Consider the following 22302-nt stretch of genomic DNA (forward strand, 5'->3'; position numbering starts at 1 on the left):
TATTATATACTCCGGGAAATCCTTGGCAGCAGCCTGTGCGATGAGCTTCATGTTCTATGCTGGCGAGATCTCTAAGCTTCAGAGTGGCTTTGCCCTGCTCTCGCAGTTGTGGAGGCTCTTGTGTGTTCTTTTTAGGATACCTGGCTCTTTGGTCACTTTTTGTGAATGTGCAGCTTTAGATTGACCTTACCTTCTGTCTCACCCTGCAGCTGGGTACAACGAAGATAAAACGCCCGTCTATTACTAGCTATCTAATGAATGTCATACTGCATCCAGGCCTAGTCTTTGGTACTTATGGGGCAACTATGAGAATAAGTTCTCAACTAGAATTTCATTATAGTGCTTCAACTGTTTCTGCCTGATGCTAGAAGATGCAGCACACTCCAGATTGGAGGTAGACAGAATGTCTCCATCAAGACATGTGGGGAAAGGGGGGCTTAGGGGTCAACCTCGTTTAGGCAGGGGAATGAGGGTGAGATTATTTGAAAGCAATAATAATGGAGAGGGGAAAGAGTACTGGGAGTACATTTATTTATTTATTTAGAGTTTTATATACCGCAAACATGACGCAAGTGGGTATCCAAGCACTTTATAGAAGCTCAGGTACAGTAAGTTATGAGTCACTCAAAACAATATAGGAAGTACTAGTACCATGACTGGGTGAGAAACTCCCTCTAGTCCCAAAGGGGACACCGGGCAAGGCATAGTGCAGGCAACAGATCGTAGGTGCCGCCCGTGTGCAATATTGGTGCGAGAGATCCTGGGAGCTAGAGCAGGCATTTGTTCTACAATAGTACTTTCACTTGTTTTTTGAAAGCCACAGGTAAAGGATTAACTCCTATTTCAGAAGGTAGGGCATTCCAGATTCTCGGGGCAGTGCCAGAGAAGGCCCAATTATAGTTTTTCTTCTTCTTAAATTTGTGCAGTTTCAGTAGTATGAACGTCGTGCTTCTTGAGGTTCTCACGCCGCCAGGTAGCTCCAGTTTTTGTGCACTGTACCTCGGGTTGTTGAAATGTAAGGCTTTGTATGTCGTTCATGCAATTTTTAACTGAATTCTTGCCTCAAAAGGGGGCGAGTTTTGGGAATTTAAATCCAGTGTGACGTGGTTGAGTTTAGATCCAGTAATAAGCCTTACAGCTGTGTTAAGGGAGGCCCTAAGGGGGGGCAACTTTGATCTGGAAAGGCCACAACAGGTTACATTTCCATAGTACAATATGGAGATTACTAGGGCTTGAACAACTGGTTAGAAGTCATCGAAAGGCAATACGGGTTTACTTTTCTCCTGGTGGCTGAACTGATGTATTCCTACATGTTCAAATTCTTGTCGAGTGTTATTCCCAATGATTTTGTGGAATGCACTTGAGGGCTGTCGAATGTTTAATCAGTTCAGCAATGTCAAGTGATTGTTTAGGGGGTGCAATCAGGCCCGTACTGGCCGTAGCGGGCACCGGGCAATCCCCGGGTGGGCCGCACGGGTGTCGGCCGGTTTTGGGCCCCTGGGGGCCGTTTTTATTACAGGGCCGTTTTTGCAGCATAGCTGCAAAATCGGCCCAGTAACAACATCGGCCGAAAACCGGCCCTGACAAAAAGCTCGGCAGTATCTCCAACCCCCCCGCACCCCTGAAGGGGGGGCTGCGAGCACTTTGCCAGGGCAGGTTTTAGTTCTCAGTCCGGCCCTGGGTGCAATTAAAAGGAATTCTGTTTTAAGAGTATTCAGTTTGAGGTGGTTGCAGTTCAAAACAATCACTAGGGGATATAGGGGGAAAGGAGTAGGTGAGGCAGCCCCCCACTCACACAGTATTTAAACAATTGGAGCCTCACCTACATGTGTACACATCCATATACAAAACCATGCGGAATGGGGACCCCTTCTTATTAGTGTCCCCAGGGATTTGTTAATAACATAAATCCTATGGTTGGGATGTGTGTAGGTACTAAAATCACACAGGACCACAATTACCTCATCCACCAGAAAAGTGTGAAAGATAGAGAGAGTACCTCACGGTAGCACCACCCAAGGGGGTTCCCGGTTAGTAATTGCCGGTATACCCACTTCTCATCATTGGCCACTCTCTCTATGTGAAAAGACAAAAGTGCACTAAAAGAAGATAATAGTGCAGACGTGAGAATAGTGATGTGAAAAACATAAATAGTGACAAACGTTACACCACTAACACACTGTATAGTGTATCGAAAACCGATATAAAGACCCCTAACCAAACACACAAATAATATGTAAAAGTGTGGTAGGGTTGTGCTTGCTTTACCGTTTTATTCTGATGCAGCAGAACCCTACTTCTTAAAAATGGTAAATGTGTACCATAACACTCTTTATACTCAAGCCATCAACATTGCAGTTCAACCAATTTTAAATTTTTTTTAGAGTTGAGTTAACCTCATCCGTGCGGTGCCGATTAACCCCCGGTGCTGGGCCCTAATGTAAATGGGTGTGGTCATGACGGAACGGTTCCGTCATGAGCACAGCTCGACCGATGCTCATGACGGAACTGTTCCGTCATGAGCAACGAAAGGGTTAAGAGACCTAATATCTTCAAGGGAGGAGATTTTCATTGAAAGTTGGGTGCCCTCAGCGGAAATGTTGAGCACAGAAGAGCACTCTGCACCAAGATCCAAATCTACAGCCATAGTGCTTCTATCTCTAACCTAACACAACAGCCGCCACAATTGCTCTCTTTTTACTTTAAGTCCATGACTTTCAGGATTTCAAAAATGTCTTCAGAAGTACACGTAGAAACCTGCAACAGTAACTTTTTCCAGAGGAATCCTAACTGACCTATGTGCATTCCATTTTTGCACGAGGATACATACATGTGTATACCTGCTTGTGCGCATATCTACTGAGCACTTGCACATGCACTTGTTAACTTTATCCGTTCAGTTTTTCATCCCCGGGAACATATTTTTCCTTATTGGGAAACTTCTTCTACACCCCACCCGTTTCGGGGGTATTCTCCTCTAACCCTGGAAAAGAATTTGCATGTGCCTTGTCAAGCGTGCCATTTATGAACACCCATAAACGTAACATTTTCTGGGTGTGCACAAAATCGGATCGCATTCTGGGTCCAGGAGACCCACTTGCTACAGTGCATGTAAGCAGACAATATCCTTTTGCAAAACCACCTTTTTCGCAAACTTCCATGTGAAATAAATTAGCCATGTAACATTTTGCCTATGATGGCACATTTCAGAGTTCATCTTGTGTTAAAACATATTTATCCACCCACGGGGGGGGGGGGGGGGGCGCTAGAGGGCACACACACAGAATGGCCGCACTAACGTGAGGCTCCTGCAGCCTGGATCAATAATCCTTCAATTATCCGCCTAAACCGACTCCTTACCTGTCGAAAATACATACGAGGGGAGAGAACACAGCTCTGCAGCCCCGGCGAAAGTTTGAAGGTTGTGCGACTTGTCCCGACCAAGTTAGAGGCAGCGGAGTGTTTGCTGGGACCTGAGCTGGAGCTGGATGGCGCGAGTTGAAGGGGCCGGAAAACTACGTAAGACCGCTGCGGTCCACGAGGCGCACCGGCCTCGCAAAGACTCGTTGCCGTGACAGAGCCCTGATTTCGGTGCGGCGGACTGATAAAAGGTACTGAGCCGTCTTGTGTCGCTGCTGATACCGTCTGAGCACCCGTTAGGACCCCTGTGCTGCATACTGTGGAGCGGTAACCTGCTGACGGTGACCTACAGTGAGGAGCAGCGGACTCAGGCGCACAGACCTTGAACTTACCACCGAGCCGGGACAGTGTGTGGGGACGGACCTGGGCGCGGCGCAGCTCCCCCGCGGCGGCGAACGGAGAGCTCTGGGCTGAGCGTTCTTCGAATGGTGTGCTGGCACGAAGGCCCAGCTGATTTACGAGACCAGAACTGTAGCAGGGGACTTCTGGAGGCCACGAACCGCCGGGGATCATTGATATGCAAGAAGCGCTGCAGGCTCTTCATCAATTGTAGTACCCTGCGACACGCATCGAGGCCAGTGCACGGCTCTGGGGGACCACAAAGTGTGAGAAACAACATTCCATAATCCTTACCATATCGATAGTAACGAGAGACAGACATTTTTTTTTTTACGCTACACTATATGTGAGGGCATTGGCAATCAGAACACCACACTACACCCAGGATCTGTGGGGTTGCGCAAGTGGAGGAACACCACAACAGCACAGGCGCGATACTATAAGAGATCTACAGTAAGGCGGAGCAGGAGCTGTGAGTACAGGCCGGGGGGGATTTTGACATTGGCTGCAATAAATTGGAGACAACAATTGAGTGTCATTGGAGCGCAGGCCTTGACGTCCCTGGCTGCATTTATCGACCCACGGGCAGGTGGCCCACATTCCTCCCTCATCTGTACAGAATAGAGACGCTCCTGGTAGTACTGCCTGTGCCAGCATTATAGTATACCGGGGAGCTGTACACAGCAGACGCTGCTTTGGTAGGAGTGGTGTGGCGACCCCTTCTCCCGCCCCTGCAACGCAACTGCACGGCCAGTCTAGACCTCATTCCACACTGGTAGTAGGGGCACCAAACTGCACTGCATCATGCTCATGTCTACAAGTTCCCTCCCTATCCGAGAAGGGGGGGATAAACGACCATCATCTATTAACGCGAGTCCCTACAAGAGGCCCACAATGGGTAAACAAGATAACAAGCAACCTAAGCTGACATTTGAAGCCGCTAGCAACAAGAAAGGATTGCGTAGTGCACCGGACGCGGCGAGCTCCCAGAGCCCATCAACAGCGGGGGAGAGTGTTGGTTCCTCCACGTCAGACATACAGCAGATGATGCAGGAGATGAGGCAGTGGTTTGCCACGATAGTGGATAAAGTCGACCAAATATCGTCTAGAATGGACGCCATCGCACAGAAAATGGATGTACACGAGGAGCGCATCACGGAAACCGAACGACTCATATCAGATAATGATGATACGACTGCCTCTCATACCTCGCAACTCTCGAGAATGGACAACGTCCTCAGGATTATTGCTGTGAAGAATGAGGAGTTGGAAGCCCGCAGCCGAAGGAACAACATTCGCATGGTAGGTGTGCCAGAATCCACCAACACGGGTCGCATGGAGGATTACGTGGAGAAGATACTGCTTGCTGCAGTTGGAACTGAAGCGTTTTCCAAACAATTCATTGTTGAAAGGGCGCACCGCTCGCTGGGACCGTGGCCTAAACCTGGAGCCCCACCAAGGCCCATCATTGCAAGGCTCCTCAACTATCGTGACCGCGACACTGCGTTGCGGGCAGCTCGCACCAACCAAAAGCTCATGTGTGATGGAGTTAGCTTTTCCATTTACCCTGACTTCACACCTGTGGTGCAGGAACAGCGACGTAAATTCCTGGATGTTAAGAAAAAACTCCGTGCACTACAAATTGACTATGCGATGCTATATCCAGCGAAGCTGAGAGTGACCCACCAAGCAAAGCAACACTTCTTCACGAATCCACAGCAGGTGGATGATTTTTTAAAAAATCTGCGACTGGCAAGAACTGGCCATAGAAACAACGACGAAGAAGAACGTGACGATGAACAATCCCTGCATGAAGATGTGATCTGTTGGCCTTATTGTTGCAGCGTAATGCTGTCCTATAGACACCACCCTAGAGGCCTCCCGAGGTCATCGATCGGGAAAGGACTCCGCTGATGTACGAGAATACCATGGACGGGTATTGGACTGTTGGTGGTAATGTATTCCGGGCACTCCCCCTTCCCCTTGATTGTGTCCAATTGAGGCCGTACAGGACGAAGGGCACGGTGAGGGGGGTGGATTTGTGCATACCTTGGATGACCCCCATAAGGTATACCCCATTGGACATGTTGATTACCCTGCAAATGTTGGGATGTTTGGTTATTGTTTGGGGTAGAGTGAGGGATGGGGATTCTGGCAAGTTGGGGATGCTTCAGTGGGAGGGGGGTGGGAAGGTGACCTTACACAATTTGTTGATCTATGATGTCAGAAGTGATTTTGATGCATCTATGATAAACCCACATAGCTATAACCGATTATGTACTAAAATGTGTAAGTTACAGGTAGATGGGAAGAGAAGACCTGATAATTGGGCCCTTATTATGTTGTTTGCTCTGGGTGTGGGAGGGAAGGGAGAAGGTCCGATGGTGCCTTTCTGGGGCCACATCACGACTCGAAAAAGTGGCCTGCTGTGTGATATACTCATTGGCCTGGAAGATGACGAGGCACTACTGTTCTTGGGTACTAACATGTTGGGGATGCTTCAGTTAAGGAGGGAAGAGAGGGGGGAGTTTAGAAATGTTATTACTGATTTAGGCGTAACAGATATCGCAGAGATGTTCTGGTCAGATCCGACAGGCTTGCATGATAGGAATAGACGAGAGATAGATCTCGCTGTGCATATTGTACACAACCACGTTCCTTCACGATACTACACTGGCATGTACGGTTATACAGGGCTTGAACTGGCAGGTTGGCATATTAGCGAGCTGGTGCACACTACAGGTGTCCCTGACTACAGCTACTGGCTACGGTGGTCCTTTCTAGCACACTGTAGAATCCCGCGAGAAATACCATGATCATGGAGGGTACTGATCTGAACATACTAACATGGAACGTGAGGGGCCTGGGTGACCCAAGGAAGCGGCGACAAATTTTATCATACCTGGATCGCCACTCAATACATATAGCCTTTCTCCAAGAAACCCATTTCAGCGCTCAACCTGTCTCCACCTTTGCTAGCAGGTGGGCGATGCACACTGCCTTTTTCTCATACTCGACGTATGCTAGAGGTACAGCAATATTGGTAAAGAGGGGTACGCCCTTCGCTTTAGCGGGCACCAAGGTGGATGACCATGGGAGGTATTGTATAATGTGGGGTAGACCAGAACATATGGCAATTACGTTGGTATGTTGTTACGGTCCTAACACGGATGATCCTCAGTTCTTTGAAGACTTATGGGCGACCATTGTGGGTACGGGCCCACAGCACCTTCTATGTGTGGTGTTTTTAATACTTCTCTGAACCCGGCTATAGACAGATCACACCCTGGCCCTCATCACTACACTAGAGCTAGGACGACATTACTTGAGTCAATTAAAGATCACAATTTGATAGACACCTGGAGACGTTTACACATGGAAGAGAGGGAGGGTACACACTTCACGGCGCAGGCACGATCATGGGCGAGACTCGATTATATATTCATATCACCAGAGCTTTATGCAGCGCTGTTAAAGGTGCGACACCTCCCCAGAACCTACTCTGACCATTCGCCTGTCAAAATCACACTGAGGTCTTCGGACCTTGGCCCCCCCCCGCGACTGCCTGACGTCTACAACCTACGATGCTGCTAGATACTGCATTTCAGGAGGAATTGCGTGAAGAATACTTAGATTTCTTCAAGCGAAATAAGGATTCTGTGAATGATGTGGAGACTATTTGGGTCGCCTTCAAGGTGACACTGAGGGGCATCTGTATAGCCAAAGGGTCAGGAGTTTTAAAAGGTATAATGAGACGCCTGAAGCAATTAGAAGACAAACTCAAGACTCTTGAATCTGATTTGACTGTATGTCCCGCTGATGCTACCCTCTCAGGCATACGTGACCCTCCGAATGAATATACAGATGAGGCCGCTAGAGAATCAAAATTTAGAGGCAAATGCGGGATAGCTCGCCGATTTGGTGAAGGTGAGAGACCGGGGAAGGCGCTAGCTGCAACTATAAAATGGAGGCGTCCCCCTAACATTATCTTGGAACTTGAAAACTCAGAGGGTATAGTATATAGGGATACCACGCAGATTCTTAACACATTTGTGGCACATTACAGCACACTCTATACATCCACCAGAACTGGGACTCTGCACTTGCAGCATTACCTTGCCGATGTATCCCTAGGATGGTTGAGTGACGCACAGAGAGCATTCCTGAATGCCCCATTTGAGCTTGATGAGGTGAGAGAGGCTGTTATGCACATGCAGTCAGGCAAGGCTGCGGGACTGGATGGGATCCCAATGGAATTTTATAAAACGTACATTGACTTTATGGCTCCGGTATTGAGGGAGGTATACGAGGACGCCCTAGAGGTGGGCCACTTGCCCCCCTCGATGCGCCCAGCTTTCATTACTTCCTTATTGAAGCCAGGTAAGCCGGCAAATAAATGTGATTCTTACAGACCACTCTCATTGCTTAATTGCGATGCGAAAATCCTGGCTAAACTGATTGTTACTCGTATCAGTCTCCTGCTTCCGAACCTGATCTTGCTCGACCAGTCAGGCTTCGTGCCTGGCAGGGCGACGTCGCACAATTTACGCACCTTTTTTACGGTCCTGAACACGGTATCCGATGACCTACCGATGGCAGCCATTTTCCTTGATGCCACCAAGGCGTTTGACACCTTGGAATGGGATTATGTGTTCCAAATAATGGAGCGCATGGGTTTCCCGGCCCTATTCCTCTCATGGATCAAGCTACTATACGAAGGTCCAGTGGCCAAGGTACTTATAAATGGCAGACTTTCCTCTGAGTTTCCAGTTACTAGGGGTACCAGGCAGGGATGCACCCTATCACCACTGCTGTTTGCTATTGCTACGGAACCACTCGCAGCAACATTGAGACAACATCAGAATGACAAGGCGCTGAGATGTTTCCAACGACAAATACTTATATCTCTGTACGCAGATGATATTACTTTATATGTGCGCGATCCCAGTACTAATTTAAATCCGATTCTATGAGAGTTTATTTGCTTTGGTAGACTCTCGGAGTCCAGATCAATTGGGGCAAGTCCTGGATATTTCCTCTCACGGCCTCCACTGTACAGTTTCCGCTGGATTACCCCATTGCTTGGTGTGACGGAGACTTTAAGTATCTAGGTATCCAAATAGAAAAAGACAGGGATGAACTAATGTGGGCCAATTATGGAACGGTAATGAACCGCATTACAGACAATGTGACCCGCTGGATCACCCTACCCCTCTCCATGGCGGGTAGAACGTCTTTGATCGAAATGGTGATCCTGCCACAATTGTTATACTTATTTTTAAATATCCCTTATTATCCGGGTAGGTCTTTTTTTAGGCATTTTAGGACTGAGCTCATCAGATTAGTGTAGGGCGTAAAATCGCCTCGGCTCAAGTGGGAGATCCTTATTAGACCGTTCAGCCAGGGAGGGTTTGGCGTGCCCGACTTTGAGCTCTATTATCAAGCTGCTCAAGCTCACTATGCCTTCTACTGGGTGAAGCAGCCTCGCTACATGCCTCAGCGGGCGGCGGAGCATTGGCTGGCTCACCCTATTCCGATTGAAGGTGCGCTCTATACTTTGGTTTCGGGCAGAGATAAAACGCACACGCCAGTGTCAAGCACGGTGACTGCTTGGACCCAATTGACTCACAAGTTGGAGACTGGCATGATGTACGCGCCACTCTTACCCCTCGTCTATCACCCAAGTATGCCTCTACTACAGGAGGCAGGATTTCCCAAACTGCTTCACAGAATTAATGTCAAGACATGGGGGGACTTGTATCATGCTGGAAAATTTCGGTCCATGGAACATCTCTGTGAAGGCATACAACTGTCCCCGCTTGATGTCTTTCTCTACATTAGGCTACGCCAAGGACTTAAAGCGATTACACCCGACTTCCCAAAGGAGCCTCAGACCGTTGCGCCACTACAGCGCATGCTCCAAGATGATACACCCAATAAACTAGTATCAACAATCTACAGATCGGTCCACTCGCTGATAAGCGCCCCACAATTACCGGCTAGGACTAAATGGGATCAGGAGCTAGGAGAGCCCCTAACAGACAAACAATGGGAATTCTGCCTACAGCAGACGGACCGCATCTCCTCTAGCAGCAGATTCAGAATTATTCATTATAAATTTTTACATAGATTGTATTACACTCCAGCCCGAATGTATCGATTCCAACTTCGCACCTCGGACACTTGTGATAGATGTCATGCGCCAGGGGCGGATTTTCTACACCTGGCATGGGAGTGTGATGTAGTGCAGAGGTATTGGTGTCAGGTGTTTACAGCATTGTCAAAAATGATTAACATGGTGGTTGACCCATCCCCTATACTGGCACTATTGGGATACTTAGAACCTATACAGGCAGCACACCGCAAATTTACCGCACTTGCTCTTCTAGTTGCCAAGAGAGAGTTGCGTGCAGATGGGGCAGGGGCAGGGCCCCGAAATTCAAGGACTGGCTGCATGACCTAACCTACTGCCAGGAACAGATTAACAATTATTCGGATCTATTGCCGATAGCCTCACGTCCCACGGATATATGGGCTCCATTGCAATGTTACTTGCGTAGAGAGGGTGAAGCGGCGGGGGATGAGCTGCCTCCTTAGATACACAACAAACTAGCCTCCTGAGATGCGGTTCTGTGTACATCTGAGGGTACCTCATTGTGAAGGAGATGACGGGGGTGTTGGGGGAGAATAAGGTGTACTGCGTAAGTGTAGATGAGTGGTAGTAACGATATGTGATTATGTATTTTGCTGGTTCGCATACACAGTGATGAGCGACAGAACTGAAATACGTGCTACATCTCTGTAACCGATATGTTGCTAAAATGATTGATACTCATACTTATGGTCAGGCACTATGGACAACTGGGGATGCATTGTAGTTCTGCGATGGGTGAGATGCAGCCAACTAGGAGGGCACTGCACTGGTATGCTACGACTGATTGAATACACATGTCCTGCCTCTGTACATGCAATGACTGTTCTTGTATATGAACTATGATGTGTACTCGGAAATGCACCTACTGTTCGATGTACTGTCGCTTAAAATTTGAAAAATAAAGTAAAAAAAAATATATTTATCCACTCACTAGGCACTGCCTTAAAACAGCACCGCAATGTTGTGACTGACACCATTCCTTTGATTTTCAAGCTTAAAGCTTCATATGGCGTTTGGTATCTCACCCTTGATGGATGCATCATAGAGTAGGTTCTTGTTACGGTGCCATCTAGCACCGTCTTCGATGTGTGTCCTACAGCTGTCGTATTATTATTGTCTGAGAGATTCTTGTCTTATCTCTGTGTCATCCAACCAGCTCACCAATGTCTTACCTCGAAATAGTGATAACGATGGGCATACTTTTTATGCACTGTTGAATGAATTGTGTAGTCCAGCATCTGTTTGTTAACTCTAGCAAACGTCCACCATAACCATGGATGATATCCAATCTTTGCGCTTTTTTGACGCCATTCCTGCACCACCATTCCCCTGCTGGGTTCTGCACAAACCAGTGTCTCACGTAGATTGTTTAAAGAGGTTTCAGGACTGGTAAGCTGACCACAGGGGATTTTTAAACCTTTAACATCAATACTGACTCCCCACAGTACACCCTGATGAGCCTGTGGCCACTTGTCCTTGCTACTCTGAGAGTCAGATGCTGAATAGATGTACTTGGCCTAATTTACAGAATCATAGAATTTCCCATCCCAGGACACCGAAGGCGAACAACCCCATACATTAAATTTGTGGCCCGGTGGCCCCTTCTTGGCCTGTGTCCCCATGAATGTGCCTGACGTGGACCATGTGTATATACTTCTCCATTACAAGATGCCTGACCTGTTCTCTGTAGCTTCTTTGCCTTTTTCACTGAACCATGCAGCCTGTTATATGAGCATGGAATCAGAAGGCACCTAGGGTGGTTTCTCTCCTCTGACCTACCTCACCATTGCTGTACACTGTTGTTGGAGGCTAGAAAAATGTCATGACCGAGCAGAATTGAAGACTGCAATTACTCCTGTACTCTGATAAATCCGACATCACTGTTTTAAACTGTGTTTTGAGACAAGACTTGAGCTATTTGAAAATAAAAGATCACCCAAAATATATCACATCCCCTTTCTTTCCCCCTCCCGGCTTTAACGGCTGGAAAACGAAAGTAGCTAATGTGACTGAGAGGTTATCGCATATGTTCTCTTTAAAATGGTCAAGTAACTGGCACAAGTATTTCTCAGTAGATCTGGGGCGTTTTACAGAAATGTCTCTACGGTGCAACAGGCATTTGTGCAAACTTTTTGTGTCTGGGCTCTAACTGGCATGCATGCTCTATCTCGAACCGAGCCATGCTGTATCTGCTTTTGGGGGCTTACAGCCCGCCCATAGGCTTCCCATTTGCTGACCCCATCGTCGTTCCATTTTCCGTTCTCCACATTTGTCAACGGCATGCATAAGTTATGCCTCTTCCTGTGTTTAGTACAGAACAGGGGAAACGCCACCCCTTGCCTGGACCCATTTGGCACCAGGACAGGTGGGAAAATTAGCTAATCAGGAGAAGTGTTGACCCTCAGGCTAGTACTTACGTGGCCAGCATCTCAAGGGTCAAGCCCCCAGAGGGCTCCCCCGGACTGGACCCCAGGCCCAGCTCGTAGCCTCTTTCTGACTGAACTGTTCCCCTTTGAAGTAAGTGGGGCACCCGGCATTGTATCACACCTCTGCCCATGGACGCCCCAGAGCCTCCCTAGGTGACCTGTTTATGTGGTCTTGGACCTTGCCCTGTACTTGTCTTAAGTCAAGAAGAACAGTCCCGTAAGTGGCTGTTAAGTTCCCGAATGCAGGATTTGTTATTCCCCCATAGGATAACATTACCGGTCCCCAAAATTGCACTTTTGAAACTAAAAATTCATAACTCAAAGTACTTAGCTAATTACGATGATCTAGGTATCTAAATTCATATAAAAGTATTTTTCTTGTTTTTATATTTTGGTGTCGAATTTCTTTGAGTATGTATCTCATTTACTGACTTTGTGTCCAATAAATGCTTAGCACTACCCTATGATATGCCTAACTACTTACCCACGCTACCACTAAACAGAGCATTTGGGGTGTCATTTATGTCTCTGTAAACGAGTTGTGGGTTTGCTTGGTCTCTTTACACAGTGCACCTCATTTTGTCCACTATATAAAGAGCCAGCTTCCTACACTTTGGCATATCTTGGTTTGTTTTATGCGTCTGCTTTATTTTATAGGTTTTGTGCTGAGATGTCCTTTTTCTCATTTCAGGTCCTGATTATTGGCGGTGGTGACGGTGGAGTGTTAAGAGAGGTGGTGAAACACCCACTAGTAGAAACTGTGGTGCAGTGTGAAATCGATGAGGTGAGTGAACATTTCTCTAGAGAGGAGGGTCACAAAGGGCAGAGAACTGTGCAATATATGCAGAAACAACTTTGTAAATATTTTACATTTGTCTTTTTGGAGAAACCGATTGACAAACTTTAGAAATTCTTTTTATAAACCCTCTGCTTTCATAGCTCTGCTCTGATTCGCTACATTTCCCAGTACATTTTTAAAGGAACCACTGCTTGAAAGTACACAGGCCAATGGCTGTATTTGTGCATAGGGAGAGGGAAAGAGGAAGAGGAGCACAAAAATGTTTTTTGTGGGTTTTTTTTCTTGTTACTGTTTACAAAGCACAACATACGACCAGGAGAACTGAAAAGGGCCTGCTTGAAAGCCATGGTTCTTTCTTGAGTGGCATTTTGAGGTTGATATGTCTCACCATTCGTTTACTAGATTACTTTTTGGTTGAAATGCAGGGATCTAATTTGCATGTTTTTACTGATCAGTATGCTATTTGAGGTAATTGCTGTGAGTTTAATGTGGCGCCATAGGACCAGTTGCATGGCCAGACTGTGTAGAGTACTGATCTAATGGGCTGCTTTTACTGTGACCTTTTTAGGTCTCGCCTACCATACTGTGCAAGCTGTCTGGTTGCAAAGAAAAAGTTACTTACCTTCATAGGCGCTGGAAATAGGGGTACTAGGGGTGCTGCAGCGCTCTCAAAATAAACATGCTGAAGTTCAGAAGGTGAATGAGCAATAAAGATGCCTTTAAATCTTGTCACATATGCTATTTGTTCGAAGACAGAGGTCAGATGTCAGGCTATGTCTTCTAACAAATTGCTGTTTATTTGTTTACAAGTGGATTGGTGTTTACTTCTTTCTCTGACTGTAGAGTTAGAGGACTTTGTAAAACAAACTTTCTGACAATCTGATTTTTCCCAATTCTTATTACTTCAGTGATGTAATATAATTATAAGCGCCCCACTCCGAAAATTGTTCCAGCACCACTGCTTACCTTTGGTAATGCTCTTTCTGGTGGATTGTCTACTCTAGATTTCTCCCCTTGTGAATGCCCACAGTCACATGACTGGATCTAGAAATGTTTTAAATCAGTTTTCCAGTGCGTCAATAGGTGGCGTTGTACTGCTCGGTGTCAGGTCTGTTCTTCCCCGGATGTGACACGAAGGGCCTCTGAATGACCCCCACCTTCACACGCTGAAGTCCTTTTCTTTCTGATCTGTCTGTTTTATCTGACTCTGAGCCATTAGAAATAAGATTGTATCAGTGTGCTGATTTCTACATTGAAATCTTTTTTCCATGGACTAGGTGTCTATTCCACAGAATGGGAAGGAGTTTGGTTCGGTGTGGAATCTGAGGTTAGATAGAGTATACACAAGAAGTAGTGTTAGCCCAGTTAAGCAACTTTATCTTCTGATGGATACTTCTAACTGTAGATTCCCTCCTTTCAGAATAGATACCCAAACAGTACCTCCCCAGATGATTGGTGTGTGGAGTGTCAGGACAGACCGGCCAAACGTGCTGCCTGCTTCAATTGGCTGTCCAGGCAGTAGTGTTACTTGAACATGTGATCTGTTGCCCATGTAGCTGCCTGGCAGGTGTCTAAGACTGGGACACTGTGCACCAGTGCAGTGGTATCAGCCATTGCTGTGGTAGAATGAGCCGAAGACCATCTGAAAGCTGTATCTTGGCCAGTCCATGACCGTTTTTAATGTATAAAAACAATCCATCTGAAGATGGTTCTCTTCTGGGCAGCTTTTCTCTTTTTAGCCCCAGGGAAAAGGGTTCTCTTGAGATAAAAAAAATGTAGTCTTACTCATTATCTAGAATAGAAGGATGAGGTGGGTCAAAGACATCTGGCAGGTTGATAAATTGCCCTATGGGGAAGGGTGTGATGACCTTTGGTAGGAATACTGCTTTTTTTCTAAGTACCAGCTTATCTGGAAAGAAGGTGGTATATAACAGCTGGACAGACAGTGCTTGTAGCTCACTCAAGCAATGATCTGACGTGATTGCTCTTAGTAGGATGGTCTTCAGCGTGAGGCTGCAGAGAAAACAGCTGTGCATTTGTTCAAACGGGGCACACATGAGAAGTCAACACCAAATTATGGTCTCATTGAGGCAGATAGGCATAAAAAGGCAAAGCTGGAAGTAAGTAACCTTTAACTGTCACCATAGCAAGGCCTTGCTGGGTCAACAAAATAACAGTATGTCAGCTAACTGTCCCAGTAACTTCTGTATATTGCAGGAGAAACATCATACAACATATTTCTCTGAGCATCCCTCGTAAACTTTTGGTGCAGGGGCGCCTGTCTGCAAAGATAACACCAACTACTTCGGGAGGAAGATCAAAATCCGTCAAACTTCACGGCTCAATCTCTATGCATGGAAGTGTAGGCTGTGCATGTTCAAGTGCAGGACCCTGCCCTCCGGTTGCAAACAAGAGGTCCACCCACAGGGGCAACCGGAGCAGAGGAGAGATTCACAGGGCCAATAGTTCAGGTACTGCACTCTCCTTTCCCAGTCTCAGACCACTAGTAGGACTTTGAGTCTGCCCGGCCTGATCTTCTTGAAAACTCTGGGCAGGAGAGTATTGGGCTGGAAGGTGTACAGGGGTTCTGTTGTCTTGCCTGGGAACTTTAACATGCAACGGTTTAGATACTGTGCGTTCTCTGCAGTGGAAAAAAGATTGACCACAGGTTCTCCCAATTGTTGGTTTCGCCCAATTATTGGAAAATGAGCAGTGCCATCTAGGAGTGCCTCCACTATCCATGATCCCCCTAGGTAGCATTGCCGGAGTCTGACCGTTTGGTGTTTAAAGAACAAGCTATGTGGTATGCAACCAAAGAGATGCCCTGGCCGTTCAACCACTTCCAGAGGTGTAGGCCTCCTGGAATAGAACCCAAGACCCCACTCAATCTTCTTTGTCGCAATGCCAAATTGATGTAGTGTTGTTTGTAAGAACCTGTGCCTGTTCCCCCTTGATAGTCGAGAAGAAAGCTTTCAGTGCCAAGTGAATTGCCCACAACTCCAGCAAGTTGATGTGGAGGTAATCTTCTGCCGGTGACCAGCGTTCTCTGGTCTTCACCTCTCCTAGATGACCTCCCCAACTACGCCATGATTCATTTGTCGCAATGATTCATTGGTCACAACCGTTCGGGGTGGGTGAGGCAGTCCAGTTGCAGCGTAGCAGCCACCAGTGCAGGGTTGTTGCAGTTTCCTCCAATACCTAGATTATGGATTCCGGCCCAAAGGGAGCACCGAGAACTGAAAGTGCTTGTGGCCTACCTGAAACCACAGGTAGCCTCTGCAGGACTGCAAAACACGGATGTGGAAATAAGCATCCTGCAAATTTAATGGCACCATCCTGCTACCTGGGTCCAGGGCAGCCACCAGTCCAGTTGCAATCGAGCAGCCAACACTGCAGATCTTTTGCCGCCTCCTTCAATACCTAGATGGAGTCTGACAGGTTGCCTTGGTGCTGAGCCCACTGTGACTTCAAAACTCACTGCAGAGTCCGTGCCACCTGGCGTGGTCCACAAGCAGGATGCCCGAGGCCAAATGTCAGAAGCCTCAGAGTCAGTCTCACGGAGACCCAGCTCAGGGGTTGAAACATCGGGATCATAGCCCGAACGTCCTGGACTTGTTGAGGCAGAGGAATTGCTTGAAAGAGCTCCGTATCCAGGATTACTCTGATGAAGGGGTGCTGTTGTGAAGGAGTCAAATTTGACTTTGGCACACTGATGGAGAAACTCAGCGATGTTAACAAGTTGTCTGTGGTCTGGAGTGATGACCATTTGAGGTGAGCCTGCCTTCAGAAGCCATTGTCCATGGATGGGGGAGGCTGTTATTCCCAATCTCCACAGATGCAAACACCACCTTCCTCTTCGTGAACACATGAGGTACACTGGTCAGGCCAGAGGGGAGCACAGAAAACTGAAAGTACTATTGTGCTGCCTGGAACCGCAGGTAACGCCTATGGAACTGCAGAACGGGGATGTGAAAATTAGTTCCACAAGTCGATGGCCACCATCTAGTCTCCTCGATCCAAAGCAGACAGAACTTGTACCAGGGTGAACATTTTGAACTTGTCCTGCCGGAGGGAGAAACTCGGAGGGAGAAGATCTAGGATAAAGCAAAGGTCTCGTCCTTTTTTGGCATCGGGAATAATAACCAACCTGATCTCTGATATTGGCACCTTCTCTATGGCTCTCTTGGCCAAGAGAGCCTGGACCAACCACCTCTCTAAGAACAGACTAGTGGTCCTCGAGGAGGTAATGTGGTTTGGGAGGCATGTCAGGGGGGTTGTAATAGAAATGGAAGGGACTAACCGTTCTGCACAATCTGGAGCACCTACTGGTCGAATGTTTTACCTCTACTCGTTGAGGTAAAAAATGATGCGGCCTCCCAACGGGTGATCGTGTCCTGCAGAGGGTGACTGAAAGCGTTTTTTGGCAGCTGCTGGTGGAGGAGTAGGGGATTGGGCAGACATTGCCTCTGGGACTGGATGGTGGTGTCTTGATAGACAGCCTCTGCTTTAAAAGGCTTGGTAGGCTTGTTGCTGTTGAGGTATGGTTTGGTGTTGCCTCTGCTGGTACCCCTTTCCGAAGCCTCAAAAGGGCAAGACTGCTGGAGCAATTGCTGCACAGTCGGCTCAGGCTAATCTCGGAGCAAGGCTAGCTGAGCAGAATATTCTCATGCAAATGTCTTTGTGTTTTCTCACACTATATGAAGGAGCAGTTGGGAACGCATTGGGGTTCGGTCGGCTGGTAGAGAGGTCTGTACCACCAGACTTTCTGGTGAAAGATGCTGGGGGAAGAAGGCAGGATCTCCCATGGCAGGCCGGTGCTGCTTTGCAATCTGCCTATTAAGTGAAGGGCCAGATCCTGGCTTAGTGCAGGTGCCCTACAATGTGTCCATGAGGGTCTCGCTGAAAAGAAGGAGAGGCTCCTGTGTTGTTTGTCCTGGATGTAGGACCTCAGTTTAGACATTTCTTTTGACCTCCATGGAGGCACATCCTATAGGTCTAAAAACAGGTTTTACACATCACATGGGGTACTGCCGTTGTACTCGTCATAGTCATGAAATCATTGCAGTAGCGACTCTGGCCTAGAGTGTGGGTAAATGTGGGATCAATAGAAGTCACTTCAGGTTTTCTTCGGAGAGGACTATAAGCTCCCCCTCTTGAGTCACCGTCTATGTCAGCACTCGGGGCTGTGGCACTATAAGTGGTATTGGCAGCGGGTCGAAACCATTCCATGGGATAGTTGGGTATGGCTCCGCCAGTGGTAGACCCACTGGAGGCCACCTCAGATCCTTGGTGCCTGAAGGCGCAGCAGCGGGATCGAGTCTGGTATCAAGATTCTGTCCTTATTCGTTTACCAAGATTCTGGACTTAAACTTCCTGATTTGCTGTGGCGTCGCCGTGTGGCCAGAGAAGTAGAGGCAAATTGGAAGACTGGTTTTAAATCCGTTCCAGGGTGGGAGACAGAATTTGGGGCCTGGGGGTATCCGAGGCATGGCACTACTCTGAATGGTGGGATGTAGGGGAACTGTGTTTAGACCTCTTGTGTTTCTTCAATTTTTGACTTAACTGAAGATTTCTATTTCCATGATACACATTCACAAGATCGGCCCCAGGAGCCAGAGTACATCAGCGCTTTCAACTGGGACTGGGCCTTTTTCAACTTCTGGTGATGCTCTACAATGTACATCATGGCCGCACAATCTTTGGTGGCCTTTGAGTTTATCTTGGCACGTTTTACTCACACCGCTGACTCATGCTTGGAGCCCAGAGACAGACCGTATGTGGCCGCATCACCAACATCTGTTTATGGCAGCCCTTTCCTGGTTTGAATCCTATTGCTTTGGGTGGGGACGTTCCTAGCACACTAGAGATAGATCTGAAAGAAAAATTCCACCAAGTCTGAGTGAGCTCCAGATCCTTGTCGGAAGGCACAGAAAGAAAGGAACTTATGTCAGCTTGCCTAGGTGGCAGTTATGTAGGGTCCTCGGTCACATCTCGGGCGGGTTGAACCAGACATGGTGCCATATGACATCATCTACTGATGCACTAGAGTATTGCTGAGAACATCTCTGGATCTTCTCTAGATCTTCTCTAGTGCTCAGCTAGTGCTCAGCTCTTCACCAGGTGAGGAAATTCCAGTTAGAAGTATCCATCAGAAATACCTATTGTGAACTTACAGCTCGCCCATTGCTTACCCTTGGTTGGCTTCTTTTCGCTTACATTTGCTTTATGCTTATTCAATGGCTTGCCTTCCTCTGATCAGGTTTATCCCTCCCATACCCTCTTTATGATCCTTTTGACTGGCTGACTTGTACCCTTCCACTACTTAAATGTAGGGAACTACTGTTTAGGCCGAAGCCTACCAGACATCTCCGCTGTCTGATTTGCTAAAGACATCTTGGGGACATTCAGAAAACTTCCCTGGGAATGCATTCCGCTGACTGCTTACTATTGTGTTAATGGTTTGTAGCTCACATTTGCTTACTTTCTATGTGCTATTTCTATTTGTTTTCGGCTGTCTTGCTTGAGTTCATCCCTTCCTTCACCCAAAACTTTTCAGCAGTACCAGATGTCTGTAAACAGGCCTTTAGACCTTGTTTTTTCTTATCTTGTCACATTTGCTGTGCATTCAAAGACAGAGGTCAAATGTCGGGCTCAGTCTTCCAGGTAGCTTGGCGTTTGACTTTTTGTTCCAACTTCAAAGTGAGGATTTAAATGACAATCATGCTGGCTACTGGGGAGTGCTTGAAGAAGGCTGTACAATGTTGTTGTTTTTTCTAGCACACAACAAAATGTAAATGTCTGTAAATTAACTGTGTTGATATTTCAAAATCTATCCGAATTAGAAAAGCACAAAATCACATTTTTTGGTAAATCTAAAGTGTGGTTGAAACAAATATTTAATACTATCAAAGTAAATCAATACACTAAGTGATGATATTTCCACACGTCGTCATTTGCGAGATGCATACTTTTATCAGTAAAACTGTGTATCTGTGAAAATGAAATGGACATTTCAATTGAAGATGTGTTGTTTGTAATGGCAGTGCGGTACCACACAATGCATACTCCACTTTATCTCACTCCACTCTACACCATTGCATACTATGTCACTCCACTGCATGCCATTCTACCCTGTGTCCCTTCATTCTACTCTGCACCACTCCTCTCTACGCCTCTCAACTCTACACTTCTCTACTGTATGGCCATGCATTTTACCTCAAACTACTCTACTGTGCACCACTGCACTCTTCGCCACTGCAGTCTAAACCACTTCACTGTATGCCACTCTACTCTGTGCGAACGCGTTCTACTCTGTACCACTACACGCCAGTGCACTCTATGCCAATCCATTCTACACCACGGTACTCTACAGTGCATCACTCCATTCTGCTCTAAAACAATCTACTCTGCACCACTCCACACTACTGCTCTCTACTCTGCATTCCTCCACCATACACCACTTTACGCAAAACCAAAGCACTCTACACCACTGCACTCTACGCTAATCTGCTCTGCACCACTACACACTCTGCCACTATACTCTACTCTGCAACACTTTACTACACTGCACTCTATGCCATTGTATTCTACGTCACTGCACCCTAAGCCACTCTATTCTACTCTGCACCACTGTTCCATATGCCACTGCACTCTATGCCCTTGCACTCTAAATCCTTCCACTCTATGCCACTGCTCTATGTGCCACTCTACTGTGAAGCACTCCACGCCACTCCATCCAAATACACCACTGCACTCTACTCTGCACCACTCTACTTTACGCCTCTCTACACAAATGCATTGAATACCACTACACTCTACACCAGTACACTACACTTCACCTCTACACTCTACTCCAGTCCACTCTACCCTGCACCATTCCACCGTAGTTCACTCTATGCCACTCTACTCTGCGATACTACACTCTACTCTGGAATAGTCTGCTTTACGCCACTCTATTCCACTCTGCGCAATTCCACTCAACTCTACTCTACTCCACTATGCGCCTTTTGAAATCTACCCTGCCCTACTCTTTGCCACTCTAATGTGCCCCAGTCTATTCTACACAACTGCACTCTACACCAATGCACTCTACACCACTTTACTCAAGACCAATACACTCTATTCCACTGCACTCTTTACCTATCTACTCTATACCACTGCACTGTATGCCACTATACTCTACTATGCAAACCTCTACACTCCGCCACCCACTCTACACCACTACTCCATTTCACCCTACATCATTTTACTCTGTACACCAATGGACTCTATACCACTCTACTCTACACCACTGCACTCTGCAACACTGCACTGTCTTCCACTCTACTGTGCACCACTCTACTCTGTGCCACTGCGCTTTATACCATGCCAATGCACTCCACACCAATGTACTCTATCCACTTCACTCTAAGTGAATCCACTGTACGTCACTCTAATCTACTGTGCACCACTGTATTCTATACCACTTCTCTCTGCACTAGTTTATGCCAGTGCACTCTACCCCACTGTACTATGCACTACAGCATTTTTCGCCTCTTCACTCCACACCGCACCACTCACTCTATGCCTCTACTCTACAACACTTCGCTCTACACCAGTGCACTCTATGACACTACTCTCTACCCTGCACCACTTTGCTTTGCTCTGAAACAATCTACTCCACTTTACGCCACTGCACTGTACTCCACTCCACTCTATGCCACTACACTCTTCGCTGTGCCACTCTACTGTGCACCACTCTGCTCTATGCCACTGCCCTCTACATCACTCTATTCTAAACCACTGTGCTCTACACCAATGCACTAAACACCACTTTAATCAAAACAATGCACTCTACACCACTGCATTCTATGCCAACTACTGTGCAACACTGCACGCTACAGCACCATACTCCACAACACTGTACGCCACTGCTGTGAGAAAGTGCCATCTTTCTTGCATGGTATGCCCCCACCTTTTGCTGAATTGCTGATGTGCTTTGACTGAGTGTGCCCTGGCCTCCTGCCAATCAGGTGCCCAGGGCCTGTGTTCAGTCCCTAAAAACTGTGTTAAAACTAAAACCCAATTGGCATCTCTGGCCACAGGTCAGCCCCTGGTAAATGGTACCCTAGGTACCCAGGGTATTGTTATGTTATGTTATGTTATAACAATTTATTATGCGCACA

The 22302-nt window shown here is 47.1% G+C and overlaps 1 protein-coding gene across 1 annotated transcript in view; it reads left to right on the forward strand.

Moving 5' to 3' along the window:
* Positions 1-22302, forward strand: part of SRM (spermidine synthase) — a 127850-nt gene that overhangs the window by 44551 nt on the left and 60997 nt on the right. The window contains exon 3 of the mRNA XM_086921319.1: positions 13031-13123. Coding sequence (XP_086777445.1) covers positions 13031-13123 — 93 coding nt within the window. The remainder of the gene's footprint in view (positions 1-13030; positions 13124-22302) is intronic.

The sequence above is a fragment of the Lissotriton vulgaris genome, chromosome 5 (assembly GCF_964263255.1).
Source record: "Lissotriton vulgaris chromosome 5, aLisVul1.2, whole genome shotgun sequence".
NCBI lineage: Eukaryota > Metazoa > Chordata > Amphibia > Caudata > Salamandridae > Lissotriton > Lissotriton vulgaris.